Source organism: Lynx canadensis, chromosome A1 (genome assembly GCF_007474595.2).
Source record: "Lynx canadensis isolate LIC74 chromosome A1, mLynCan4.pri.v2, whole genome shotgun sequence".
Classification (NCBI taxonomy): Eukaryota; Metazoa; Chordata; class Mammalia; order Carnivora; family Felidae; genus Lynx; species Lynx canadensis.
The window spans coordinates 132,545,601-132,560,396 of NC_044303.2; the positions used below are offsets into that span (position 1 = coordinate 132,545,601).

Here is a 14,796-nt window from a genome sequence, read left to right on the forward strand (position 1 = left end):
TGATATTCTACATATTCAGACTGGAAAAGGGTGAAATAATAAGTTTCATTTGGGAACCTGACATTATTCATTGCAACGGGAACAGTCCAGCAACTTTTCATCCTTGAACAAGGTGGTATCAACTACGAAACTTGATTCCAATGTCATCTTACCATGGGCTAAGCCATTACTTTTTCTCTTTGCTTCCTCAGTTTCTCTCTTCCCAGTCTTATTCCCTGAAAGCCACCCACATTCATCCTCAAGGTGGTATAATCCCAGCACAAATCCCAGGGTTCCCTGTAAACCAGAGAGCCAGGAATGTGAACCTGAGTGGTAAGGTGCATTATGGGCTCTTTAAAATGGCAAAGGGAAAAAAAAACCCTACTCTTCCTCACCTCCTTCAACTCAGAATCTTCAAATGACCTTCATTGTTCCTTTCACTGGTTTTAACACAATGGGCACCACTTTAAATCTCAAGTCCAGTAGTTGTTTTGTTGTGGAGGTCCTATGAGGTTTCTGGAGCTGCTCAGGCTTTCTCCAGGTCATTCACTTGAGGGACACTGAGACCAACCAAAGCCACTACTAGCCTAGGTTGGTAAACCAATGTACACTAACCACGCCTTTCCTGGGTTGGTTACCAGCTCAGGGCACACCATGAATTATTAGCTGGCAGCAATAAATACTAGCTGACAGATTGCCTTGTACTATTGAGAGACAGAAAAGACTCACCATATAAACTACAAGGGAACCTGAAACTGCATAAAGATGAATAAAATGGCATTTGGGATAGAATTTCAGGTAAGCTTGAGTAGGCTAGTCCCAGCTGCCAGATGTACTTTAAAAAATTACTCTGAGTGGTACTTCAGATGCAGTGATATCCAGTGTGTCTAAAATTCACTCCCAGCAGCAACGCAGTGTTATCCTCATCATGGGCAGTCTGTCAAATTCAAGCCTATAATGCTTTAACCCTTCACTGAAGCCTTACAAGAATTAAATACTAAAGCAGACGTTGGATATGGCAAATTTTATCTCCCTTCTTCCTTCTCCTAGTCCCGTCTTACTATTTACTATTTACTTTTTTTTTTTTTTTTTGAGAGAGAGAGAGAGAGAGAGTATGAGCAGGCAAGGGGCAGAGAGACAGAAGATCTGAAGTCGGCTCTGTGCTGACAGCAGAGAGGCTGTGGGGTTCAAAATCATGAACCACGAGATCATAACCTGAGCCAAAGTCGGACATTTAATTGACTGAGTCACCCAGGTGCCCCTGACTATTTACTTTTAATATCTTGATGTTCCACTTCCGAATTTCTCTTATTATTCTTTGTTGTCTTAACCTCACTCCATTTCTTCAATCTCTTTCCATTGTTTATTTTATTTTTATTTTTAAAAATCTTACTCAATGGGGCGCCTGGGTGGCGCAGTCGGTTAAGCGTCCGACTTCAGCCAGGTCACGATCTCGCGGTCCGGGAGTTCGAGCCCCGCGTCGGGCTCTGGGCTGATGGCTCAGAGCCTGGAGGCTGTTTCCGATTCTGTGTCTCCCTCTCTCTCTGCCCCTCCCCCGTTCATGCTCTGTCTCTCTCTGTCCCAAAAATAAATAAACGTTGAAAAAAAAAATTAAAAAAAAAAATCTTACTCAAATTCCATTATTTTATTATGGCATTTGGGGATGAATGTATTTTTAACTTCCCTATAGAAGCCTAACTTCCTTATCGTGATTTATAGTATGCAGAAACCAAAATCTACATGGGAGTCATAGTGGATACCTCCAAATCTCTTATCCCTGTGTCTAACTGTTCATCAGGTTCTTTTTATTCTCCCTTCCATTTTATTCTTTTTTTCCAAATAATTACTCCCCTTTTGATTTATCCCCTATCTACTTTGATTCAAGCCTTCATCATCTCAAGCCTGGACACTTAGAATAACGTTCTAACTCTTCCTCCACACAAAGTTGACCTCCCTCTGCCCCTCCACACTCCTGCCACCCTGAGCATGTCACTCTTCAATTTCCTTCGCTTATTCCCTAGAACTTAAGAGTCCTAACTGCCTTCCACGGCATTCAGGGCCCTCCAAAACCAAATCCCTGACTCTCTCTCTTTGTAGCCACATCTCCACTACCTCTCATCTGCCAACCCACTGCACCCATACTGAACTACCTCCATGCCCTGATGACTAAATACACACGTCCTCTGCCAGGAATCCCAGCATCTCCATGTGTTCTTGGCAAATTGTTTCATACCTTCCAGTGCCCTACTCAAGCTTGTCTTCTCCACGATGCTTCTACTGATTACCCCTCTTCTGTGTACTCATGGTAATTTCTTTCTACCCTGTTAGAGTACTGCCTATACTGTGAAAATTATTTGTCCCCACCCCTGCTAAACTGTGCTCCCTTTGAGGACAAAGACCTTGTCATATTTCTTTCATAGTCTCAGTGCCTGGCCCTTTGTCTTGCTGGCCCTGGCTTGCTAAGTAAATAATAATGGTTGGGTGAATGGAGGACATTATTTAAAAGCCATTACCTTGAGGGATGGACAGACAGATATATATGTGATAAATCAGCTCAGGAAAATGTTAATGTTGGAATCCAGATAGCGGGTGTTCATTGTAAAATTCTTTCAACCTTGCTGTTACATTTGAAATGTTTTATTACTTTCATAATAAAATGTTAGAAGGAGAAACAATTCCTAAGCTGTGGTTGTTAAAACAATTCTCAAGATTCTATCAATGGTCCATTTCACCCACAGAGACCCCACTAAAAAACTGTATTTTAGATCCCAAGGGATCTCCCTTGGTCCAACTCTGTCTTGGGGTAGACCTGAACTGCTTTCACAGTAGCCTCCCACTAAGAGTAAAGAGAAGGGGAATAGGAAGTCCTCTTTCAACCTCCTGCAGCAACCAGAGCTTACTCCTTCCCTTACTACCAGATTTCCCTCCCAACTCTCCCTTAGCAACAGGCATTTCTTTTCTCCCTGACCTGATTCCCAGAAGCCATATTAGATTACTCTTACATTACTTTCATGTAAGAGCCTCTTCTCTTTTGAAATCCATATTATCTGTCCATTTCATATCTCTGTTAATGATAACTTACGATTTAATTCAACTGTTTCATCCTCTTTTCCCAGGGTATACATGGGTTATTTTTCCAAGTACACATTACAGCAGGTTCACAGATCACTTAGTCTATGAAGTTGCCTTGATCTAAAAAGTTAAAGTCACTTGTCTTCCATTTGAACTTTTAGCACCGTGTCAACTGCTCCACATAACACCTTCTACCTTCCTTCCTTTTCTTTTTTTTTTTTAAATATCTTCCGTGTAAGACTATGAACTTACAAATGCATTTGAATTTTCCATAATGAATGGAAGAGGCTGGCCACAGCAAGCATTCAATAATTAGTTGCCGATGAAATGAACAGATAGTTTCAGGTATTTAAATGTATTCAACATATGCTACTGGGAAGCCAAAGAGAACACAAAACAAGTTATGACAGACATATCCACTTTAAATCTAATTTTGTAAGAGAGTGATCCTCTTTCTTTTCAATGACTCAGCAGCTTTAGGGACTAACAGTTCTAAGATTAGTCATATTTTGCAGGATTAATAATTTCCTAAAAGTTTCCTTCTTTACTAAATGGGCTAAAAATTCTGTCTTGACTGCTTACTTCAAATTAATATTAATGAAAAGTGATTTGGCCAGGCAGATTAAATGACCATGAGGTGCTTCTACAAATAATTTAAGAAACCTCAGATTAACACCTATCTATTTTAAGAGAATTTCTTTAAGGCAGAAATAAGTCCAGTTACAAATGATATTTTGCCCACTCTGAAAACTTTGCATCACCAGCTATGACGCTTCTGTATAATAACTAACCACTACAGAAAAGTTTTTGGAGAAATCACTAAAATGCCTAAAATAAAGTTATATACATAATTTCAACATCTACATTGCTGTGAGCATGTTAAAAAACCAATTCTTTCAGCAATGACTAAGCCTGAATCTACTGAATCAGGATGATGGTCATGCTAGAAAGAGTTGCTACTTCATAACCAGAAGCTCTGTTTTCATGTTAAAATACCCTACTTAATAAGTGAATTAAGAATAGCATAAAAATGTAGTTGAAACTGACATGCCCTTGGGCTCTGCCAAATCTCAGTTCAAATCCTGCGTCTACTACTTCCTAGTCTTATCATTTGGGCAAGTCACTATCCCTCTCTGTGCCTCAGTTTCCTCATCAGTAATACCAACTCTTGGACGGTTGCTGACATAATTATAACATGCGTGCATGCGTACACACACACACAGAGATATTTATGTATATGAGATATATAAGGTGGATAATAAATATAAAGGGCCTACCCATAATACCCAATACAGAGTAATTTAATATGATAGTTATATCCTCTTTTCCACCTCAACCATTTATCTTCCAACTCAGAAAGAAAAATAGACCTTCAGACCTATGTGATTGACTGCTAATAATTTATAATGGATAAACAATTTATAATTGTTTGATGCAGTCTTACACAAGACAGATATTTTTATTTAGATTATTTAAAAGAGATTGTTTTGCTAAGGAAAATACTTAGGTTTATCATGGATTTTGAGTCCTTCTCAAGAGAAGAAAAGCTCAATTTCTAGAATGACCATTACTGAAGGGACAAAAAAGTAGATGACATCAGAGCCACAGATTTTGCAAATTAAAATTATGATTTTGAATTAATGTACAATAAGGCCATACTTATCTGAAAGAGTAAATTATACAAAAAGGATTTCATGTTGAGGCTTAGATATAAAAACCGGTATATTTGCAAAGTAATTTCTCTGTATTCTGTCATACAAGATGATTACTCTTCTTAAAATAAAATATCTAAGGAAATATTTTAAAATAGTGAATGTAATTAACAAAATTTTTTTCAATGTTTATTTAGTTTTGTGAGTGTGAATAGGGGAGGGGCAGAGAGAGAGGGAGACACAGAATACAAAGCAGGCTCCAGGCTCTGAGCTGTCAGCACAGAGCCGAAGTCGGATGCTTAACTGACTGAACCACCCAGGTGCCCCAATAGTGAATGTAATTTTTTTTTTAAATCCTTTAAGTTGGAGAAATTTAGTCAAAAGGAATAGATCTCTTTTTAATAGGCTCATGAGCACATAATTTTCATTTGAAAAATATTAACAAATAATTTTCAGGACAGTTCTCTACTTTTGTTTTAAGCAGAGCCCCATAACCAGGTTTCTTACATAATTTAAATTAGTGGTTCCAGATGTTCTTGTGCATTTATTTGGGCATGCCTCTATTTTCGTGTGGCAAGGCAGTCTGAATTTCCTGACTATGCCATATTTGTCTCTATATTTCCCATGATTTCTGTTGTAGTGCCTCTTACATAGTGGCATTCAGGAAATTTTAAATGAATGCCTAACTGAATAAGCAAAGTATATTTGTTTAAATAAGATATAAGAAAATTCAGGATTTGGGCTGGCAACTGCTATTAATAAACAGATTTCCCAATACATAAGAAAGAGAAATTTCAGGGGCACCAGGGCAGCTCAGTCGGTTAAGCGTCCAACTGGGCTCAGGTCATGATTTCATGGTTCGTGGGTTTGAGCCCCGCATCAGCTGTGCTGACAGCTCAGAGCCTGGAGCCTGCTTTGGATTCTGTGCCTCCCTCTCTCTCTGCCCCTTCCCCGCTCACGCTCTGTCTCTACTCTCAAAAATAAATAAACATTAAAAAAAATTAAAAGAAAGAGAAATTTCAGAGCATAAAGACCTTTGTATTCCTCTATAAACAGCTATATAATTATCTTTTTCTTCTTTTCTACAATAAAACTAGCATTTGAAATAAATAGTTTCAAATATATGCTTTCATTATATGTACAACAAGCATGAATTTTAATCTTCATGATGGTAGAGATCCATTGTTAAATCCAAAAGAAACAGAAAAGAAACAGAACTTTAAATTCAAAGTGTGGTTCATTAGACATCATCTCTGTATTTCTGGCACAAGTCAAACATAGAATGCTAGGTCAAACACAGACCTTAGAGGTTACTTACTCCAATCTCTCATTATAAAGATAAGCTAATTTAGCTCCAGAAAGGTTAAGTGACTTAACAAGGTCAGGTAGTCAGGGAAAAAAATATAGGTTTCCTTATCACATATCCAGTACACATGCAACTTTCACAAATGCTCTACATGAACTATACTACAACAGTGGCTTTATGTGGTTCCTCAAACTCTGGGAGCCACCAGAGGTGAGTCAGGTGAGTCGCAGGCCCTTTGTCCATGGGAAACTCACCTTCAGTATTGGAAATGGGGGTACTGTCACATTTGCTTTCACACTGCTGCATCGATGGAGGCCGAACAGTTTCTGGACAGTCACTAGACGCCTGTCCAGTGTAGGAAAGACACTGCACAGTCCTCATCTGCTGTCCAAGGCCACACTGAGCAGAACACTGAACCGAAAGACACAGAGAGAAACAAAATTCAACAATTTTCAGGAGGTAAAAAGATACTATATCTTTCCAAATACCATATATATTAGCTTTTAAAGTCCATATGAAGTTCATCTTGGAGAGGTATATGATTAAGTCATTCTACTGTAGAATTCATTTGAAAATTCAAGGAACATGTTATTACCTTTGAAAATGGAAGCAATATAGTTCCTAGAAAACAAAAGATTTCTTGGGCTATTTTTCTAACACTTCCAATTAGGTGAACTATAACAGGAGTGTAATAAGAAAACCCTCATGAGGAAGTAGTAATTAGGGATTCTAGTGCTGGGACATCACTTTTGCTCCCTATTTATTACAGTCCTATGGCAAACAAGCTGATGGTCTACTGGAGTGCTGTGAATGTGATCAAATAGGAGTTCAGTAAAACAGCAGTGACTGCTGTGTGGGCTTGTGATGGGAACAAGTTTAAAAAAAAATAAAAGAGCTTAAATAATTACCTTGAGTTTTCTAAGGTATTGTTAGTCACACAAATGTGAGCCAAGTAGCATGCCTCCCTCTCCTTTTTCATCTACTCAGGGATTCAGTTACTTTACAGTTGAAGTTACTCTCTGAGTGACTTAGTCTCAGTGGGGACCGATCAGCTGTCCAGGCTGAACCATGAAGCTGGATCTTTCTTTGGGTCTGCCACCCAGAATGCCCGCAAAGCCTGTGAGATCTGAGATCAAGGAGATGAGCTAGTGCCGAGACAGGCGATGGTGATGCTTACAAGGTTAACAAACTGAGGCCCTATTGAATTTGTCTGTAAAGACTCTCAAAACACTTACAGGAGTTGCAAGGATATTGACAGACACTTTTATTTTAAAATTCCTAAATAAAGAATGACAAACAAATGCACCATAAAATGTATTAAAGTGTCTTTGAAAATGTATTTTTACCAGTTAATTTTAATTTTAGAAAACTGAATTTAAAATATAGATGAGAAGAAAAGGACTTGACAACATTTAAAAGAATAACCTGAAATTGATTACTGCAAATTTGGTGAAATCACTCACATGCGAAAACTTTCAACCGACCTTTATATGACAGTGCATTGCAACAAAGAATATGTAAGGAAGGAAATGCCTCCATGGTTTAAATCAAAATTATGAGGGCATGTCTGTACTTATTCTTTAACACAATATCAATTCCATGTTTTGAAATGGTTACACTTCCACAGTGAAACACATAATTGCTTACAATGCCTATCATGTGTATTCCACTTGAGTACTTTATAAATTAAATGATGCTATACAAATGCAAATTATTATTTGTTATACATGTGCAAATATTAATTATTTTATGATCACACTGATTTTGTCTCCCCACAGGGCTGGCTGAGTATAGAGCAAATATATTTATTTGCATTAATGGAGACTGAAAACTTTTGCCCTTTCCCAACTATAACAGAAGAGGTCGGTAGATACTGCTATACTGTAGAAATACTGAGGGTTGTCCAGAATTTTGCTAACTACTTCTATGAAATGCCATTTTTAATAAGTAATGACAGGTCCAGTCAGTCCAGAGATCACACAAAATCATACTGGTATAGTTATGTGCCATGATTTATTTGGGTCTCAGATATTAGAAAACAACTAGCTACAAGGTTAATTATAAAACCACAGGAAAAGGGCATTGATTGTCTAGAAATTACCTTTCTGGAACATTATTTTTAATGTAACCTAATAGATTTCCTTTTTGACATTCAAAAGAATAATACTCAATTTTCCTTGTATCCAAATATATTGATTTGTTGTAAAAGGATTTAAGGTGGCCTTCACTAAGATAACACAGTTTAAAAATAAGTGAGAATGAAGAAAGAAAAAAATAGGAATTAGAACATAAAATGCAAATGAACCTCATGTAAAAATACAGACCAAAAGCCCTTTATACTGGCTTCCCAATTCATGATGTCCATCAGCTAAATCCATTGAATAATAGATACTGATAATATTTCAAAGACTGTCAATCACATTATCAAGCTAATTAGAACCCCCATACCTTTTCTGTGAAGTTAAGAGGAGCTACTTTTGCAAGTAGGAAAGTTAAGACACTGGGGTTAACAGATTTGTTCTTGAAGTAGCTGAGAGAGTTGGGACTAGAATCCAAAGTTTTGTTAGCTTGCTCAAATATCTGGCCATACAGACTATTTCTCTTTTAATTTTAAATTACATTGGTAAGCCCCAAGGAGTAGGTAGAAGTAGGAAGCGTGTGGGTGCAGGAGAAACACAGCTAGTGGGTCTATGTGTGACTGCTGCTCATGCACTGTTTCATACTTTATCTTATACCCAGATTTCTGTGTCGTGTTTCTCATCTCTGGAGCCCTTATAATGACCCAATCAGAAAACTTAAGTGTCTCAAAGTGCTGCTTCAGCAGGAGCCCCTTGCCGCACTGTCTTACCTGGCCCCAGTCTCCAGTCACCCAGCGAGGAGGAGGGCAGCGGCCCAAACTGCAGCGGATACGGACAGGGGGTTTGTTCTCTTCTGGACACTGTGCAGCTGGGAATGTTTTAGAGAGGTCACTGCTCTTGCACAGAACAATCCGATGCTTGAATCCCGGACCACATTTGGGAGTGCACTGGAAATAAAACAAATACAGCAGTTTAAATGAATCACAGCAGTTTAAAGATAGAGGAAAATATGAGGAAGGTCTTTCTTAAAGTGAATGTTTTTGGGTATACAATATGCATATAGACAAAATTCTGGGCAAAGTCGTTCATATATGAAAACTCCTTAAGTTTTTAAGCAGAAGTGCCTTTAACTTTTCCCCTAAGGACTTTAAGAGCTAAATCCAAAGTTTGTTTCTTGGCTAACTTATTTTCTTTTATTGTGGGTAGGTTTATTCCTCGATACTTCCCTGTCCTTGGCCACATTTTATAAACACGATATATACCAAGTGTTGTGCTAAGAGCTATACAGTCTTTACAGAAATCCTAATTTTTGGAATGTGGAATCCTTGGTTTCCTACTTGCTAGGTGTAGTCTTCTGAAAAGAATCCTTATTATTAGTAGACAACAAGAACTCGTCTTTATGAAGCAAGCTAGGGATTGATTGAGATGTGTATTCTTAGAGGGTGGTAACTAATAATACATGGCCATTGGTCAAAGTTTATTGCACAGAAAATCTCTGGACTTTTCCTTGTACATAATAAATTTCCCTAAACATAATGCATTTGACTCTTCTTTAGTTGGACCAGTCTATTCTTCATACTGAGGAAAAGATGCTTCTTCTTCCAATGTCACAAAGTCTGTTATTTACCTCTTCTCCAGGTTCATTGGAATGCTATTTCTTAGAGTCATCTATTAAACATGGTGACTGACTAAAGTCCTCCAACTTTCTACCCTGTATGTTTGAACCCTTCCTTAAAATCTGTTCTTCCTCTGAGTCAAGTGAGGACCTTACCCACAACATTTTGAAGCCCTGTTTCTATACCTTTTGTTCAAAAGAAAGAAAGAAAGAAAGAAAGAAAGAAAGAAAGAAAGAAAGAAAAGAAGGAAGGAAGAAAGATCCCAGATCTACTGCAGGAGCTACATTAGACTGAGGGGAAGGGAATACAAAGTGAATAAGATGGTCTCTGCCTTCCAGGAGCTCATAGTTTTATGTAGGAGATATACATGTGAACACAGGTTAAGTAGCATAAAAGAGGATGTAGAATATATATATTCTTGAGCCCAGAATCACCATCTTCCTATTTGTAATTACATGTTTACATGTCTTCTCATCCCTTCCACACTATAAGCTCCTTAAAATTATTTCATTTCTAATTTTTCTTTGTACACCACCCTGTCCTGACCCTCAGAATTCAGCACAGGGCTTTGAGTATGCACTCAATAAACACATGCTGTTGTATATCTGGTAGGATGGTTTTCATTTACAATCAGGTAAATCAAAGTGTGCTAGTTGTGGGATGAGGATATCATAATGAACACTATATACACCCCGCGTGGCTCTGTCGGGGCAATCTTTGAGCCTGGTGTATGTCATAGAGAGAAAATTACTACTTTTTTTTTTTTTCAGGTGAAATCAAGGATCTCATGAAAACTTCTCATCAGCATGAATGTAATAACAGAATACATATCCTCCAACTTAGAAAAAATTTCATTAAGATGCATTTTGAAGGAGGAGAACATCCAGTTCTTTCCAAGATGGCTCCAGGAGAAGCTTTAGTTAGGGTCTTAGTGGTCAAAGTGGTCAAATTCCTGATGTCTGCTACTTCTTTTCACAGCCAAATCAACATTCTTATTTCCAGCTGCTGCTCCTCTCTTCCCATAGAATCCATCACTGGGTCCTGTTAATCCAACTCCCACATCTCTCTCACATCTGTTGATTTTTCTCTGTCTCCACTGCCACTAATCTTGTTTCAGACAAACATCATTTCCTTCATGTAAGACTGCATTGTCTTTCTAACAGGTCTCCGTATTTCTTGCTCTTACCTCGCTCCACTGTCTAAAGCACAAATCAATTATGTTCTCCTGTGATTAAAAAATAAATCCTTCAATGGCTCATTATAGTCCTCAAGATAAAAATTCAAACTCTAAATATGCTGACTGTCCCCTGATAGGAAGGCTAAGTTTACCTTTTCAGATCGATCTCTCCACACTAACGTGCAGTATTCTCCAGTGCAAGCCCAGGGCCACGCACAACGCCAATGCTGCTGCCACTTCTACTAATTAACCACTACTAAAAATAATGATAGTAGCAGCTACCGTCTAATAAACATAATATATACCAAGGGTTGTGCTAAGTGCTATAATTTATATAGTCTTTACAGAAATCCTACGAGATGGCAATTATTATTCTGTTTCTTAAATGAGGAAACAATCTTAGACTAAATGGTTAGTAGAAAGTCATGCAGCTATTAAATGGCAGACGTAATGCTAACTCTTACTGTTTCCTGAACATTAGGCTTTACACTATGTCCTTTGCAATTGTTACCTCAATTAACCCTTAAAACAATCCTATCACTTTATATTTCAGGAAACCAAGACATGCAATCATGTGTTCTGTATGACAAATAAAGCCTCAATTCCGGTCTTTTGAGCTGGCCCCACCTGTGTCTAGTCCTCCCAACTTCACACCAAGTCTCCTCCACCATCCACCAATGTTAGAAGCCGAGGCCTTAGAGGATTTCTGCCATTCTTTTAATGCTAAATATTATTACTGATAATAACACTACTACTTTACATTTCATTAGAGCTTCACAGTTCAGGAATCACTTTCAAATACAGAATTCTTACACAAGTTTTTGAGAGTGAGTACAGATAAGGAAAACTTAAGCAGCTTAAGGCTAAAGAGATAGCAAGTGGTAGAGCAGGAAATAAATCCCAGACCTTCTGATCCACACTTTAGCTCTTAGCATCAGTAGGAAGTCATGAGAACACAGAAAAAGTATTAATTAAATAATTATTAAAAAAACAAATTGAGATAAAATGCAAAAAGACTCTAGGGAGATAGAAACATGTAGGATATATAGGATATCCAATTTAGGATTTTAAGTTATGATTAGTTCTCATAATGGGAACATTTGCTAACAAATTCACTTGTGCCACTCTCCTCTCCCTTTGCATTTTAAAAGCATAATATGTGTATTAAAGCTGGGGACATATGCCCCTTGCTTGTTCGAATATCTTTTTCCAGTAGCAAGAAACTTCTGCTATTATTTGAAGAAGGTAGTAATATCCAGCAGTCTTGGCTAAGAGCCTATGCCAAAGTCCTGCTTACACTTGGGGGAGGCAGACAATGCCATGACACACAATTCATTCGTTTGTGGCTAGAAGTCCCCGGGAAACCAAAACCAAAACAAAGAAAATAATGGTAGTAACAAGGAGAACAATAAAAAGACAAAGCGGTGCTACTATTGATTAAGTGTCAGGCAGTGTCCTGTGTACTTTGCATGTCACAGTGTACCTGATCCTCACAGAAACCTCCTGAAGTACCGTTTCCACACCCACTCTGCAGGTGAGAAAAGGAGGCACTAAGAAGTACAGGTAAATCCAAATAGCAGCTTTCCACCAGAGCTCTGAAAGCAAATGTACAGAGACACAAACCCTCTGTGGGACAGTGTGAAATTATATGTAAAGCTGAACATATAGTGATGACTTCTACCGAAGAAATAATTTTAGAAAATTACAACCCAAACTCCTCTAAATAAGCCAAGGATATTCCATCCCATCACACTAGAAGTAGAGAGATAGTCAAGTGAATTGTTGAAATAACGAATGACTAAAAACTATATTTCTGCCTATTCTGATTCAATAAATATACCAGTCCTGACCCCTGCAGACCTAGCCACAAATATTACATGTCTGTATCCAAAGCCTCAACTCTGGTCTCTGTAAATATTGTACTTCTTAAGAGTGATTATAAATTTAAATGTTTAAAAAATTCTTGTAAAAAAAAAAAGTAAAAGGCATAGGGATGCCAATTAGACCAGTTTTATTCAAAGAGAACTCTATCCTGCAAATTCTTTTGATGTTAGGTCAGAGATGTTCAAGGAGAGATGTCCCTCAGCTTGTTTTTATTTTTACTTCTTCCTTCTGCTTTATTAAGCCTACATTTCATCTTTCCACCTCTCGAGACTTCTGATAAATAAATACGTTTACTCATCTGACAGCTTCAGTTTTATTTAGCTATCTAACAACATAAGAAGTTCTAGAAAAGCAAGATGTAGCCATGATTATGGATATGATTAATAGGCATTAACTTCATTGTAAGTGCTTATAGTCTTCTTTGGAAATAATCACTGGTCTCTACCCACATAAAGGGTAGATTTGTACACATTTTTTACCATGCCTTAAAATTCACTAGTAATAATTAGATATTGAATGAGTGATAAAACTCATTTTTTTTTAGATGAAAACATAGTTATAAATAGACATCAAAATCCATCCCATTCATTCTCACAATAAACTATATAGGTAGCTGGGTGGAAGATACTATTTCAGTAGACAATCCATTCTCCACACCCCCCCCCAACCCCAACCCCACCCCCACGGGGAGAGTACAAATGGGGGAGGGGCAGAGGATCTGAAGCAGGCTCCACTCTGACAGCAATAAGCCTGATATGAGACTGGAACTCACCAACCGTGAGATCATGACCTGAGCTGAAGTTGGATGCTCAACGGACTGAGCCACCCAGGTGCCCCTGGACAATCTATTCTTTAGTAAAATTATTTTTCACTATTTTTCTTTATTGCAGGTAAATACCTTTTTTTCCTATTTATTCATATAATCAAAATTTCACAGTTATTTAAAATCTGATCAGACCATTTGTTTGTTTTCGTCCCAGTGAGATATAGGAGGTCATTTTTATGAGAGATGTATTTATGCTTTAGCTTAATGATCTACTATTAAAAAGCAAAAAATGTATTTTGCAGAGAAAAGTATTTGAAACCACAACAGGGAAAACAATTTGGCTCTCACTTGTAAAGCACAGAAATGTTAACAGTTTGGGGTTAGACTGAGTTCTCTCTGGAGATACAGGTTTAATTTGCTTAGTTATAGTACCAGAGTAGAACCTAGAAGTAAGCAAGGTGGTGTCCTAACTGTCTTCTAAAACAAAGCACAGTCACCTGCAGGTAGGTTTTGCACCCTTTCCAACCCCACCCCACCCCCCAATTCCTTCTTAACTAGTGCTACCTAAATGCAAATCCTATCAAATCAATTGAGAATGTTGCCAGCAGTCATCCACTTGTCCAAGAGTAAGTACAAGAAACAGACCTTTTCCAATGGCTACTCTGTGGGAGTCAAAAGAAACTATTCCAATACATCAAAAGAATGGCTTAGGATTGCTGGAGCCCATCCACAGTATGCAGCAACGCATCTAAGAGTTACTTGCCAAGAGAGGGCAAAAACAGAAAACCATTTAAGTCCAACATAGTATGGGTGATCCCAAGAGTGAGGCTAGATTATAGGAAATGGGAAAGCTGTGGCTTCATTAGTTTCACAAAAGGCTGCTGAAGAGTCATTTTCCGCCAATGTAATTTGGCTTTTTGTTTTGTTTTGTTTTTTTTCTTTTGCCATAAGCAAAAGAAAATAACCCGGTGGGTTTCACTGATGGAGAAAACGAAAAACGGTTCCTGGCTTTGCAACAATGGAAATTTTATATTAGAGAGGCCGGCAAAGAAAAGGAAAAGGGCAAAGGGTACATTCCTCTTGCTGCAACATGTTTTCACTAGTTGAACCTCACCCTTGTGATTAGCAGAGCTCATACTGCTGATGGTTGAAAGTGGGGAAGGGGCAGAAAGAGAAGGGAAGTCTTCAGGGGTGTGTCAAATGAATAATGTGTGAAATATTTGCAGCAGCTAACCAAAAAAGATTGAACATTGCCTGCTGTTCTGG

General features: G+C 38.0%; 1 protein-coding gene across 1 annotated transcript in view; it reads right to left on the reverse strand.

Moving 5' to 3' along the window:
• ADAMTS6 (ADAM metallopeptidase with thrombospondin type 1 motif 6) overlaps nucleotides 1–14,796 on the reverse strand; it is a 297,415-nt gene that overhangs the window by 12,061 nt on the left and 270,558 nt on the right. The window contains exons 22-23 of the mRNA XM_030321954.1: nucleotides 8,858–9,034; nucleotides 6,264–6,420 (exon numbers count right to left, since the gene is read on the reverse strand). Of these exons, the coding sequence (XP_030177814.1) occupies nucleotides 6,264–6,420; nucleotides 8,858–9,034 (334 nt within the window). The remainder of the gene's footprint in view (nucleotides 1–6,263; nucleotides 6,421–8,857; nucleotides 9,035–14,796) is intronic.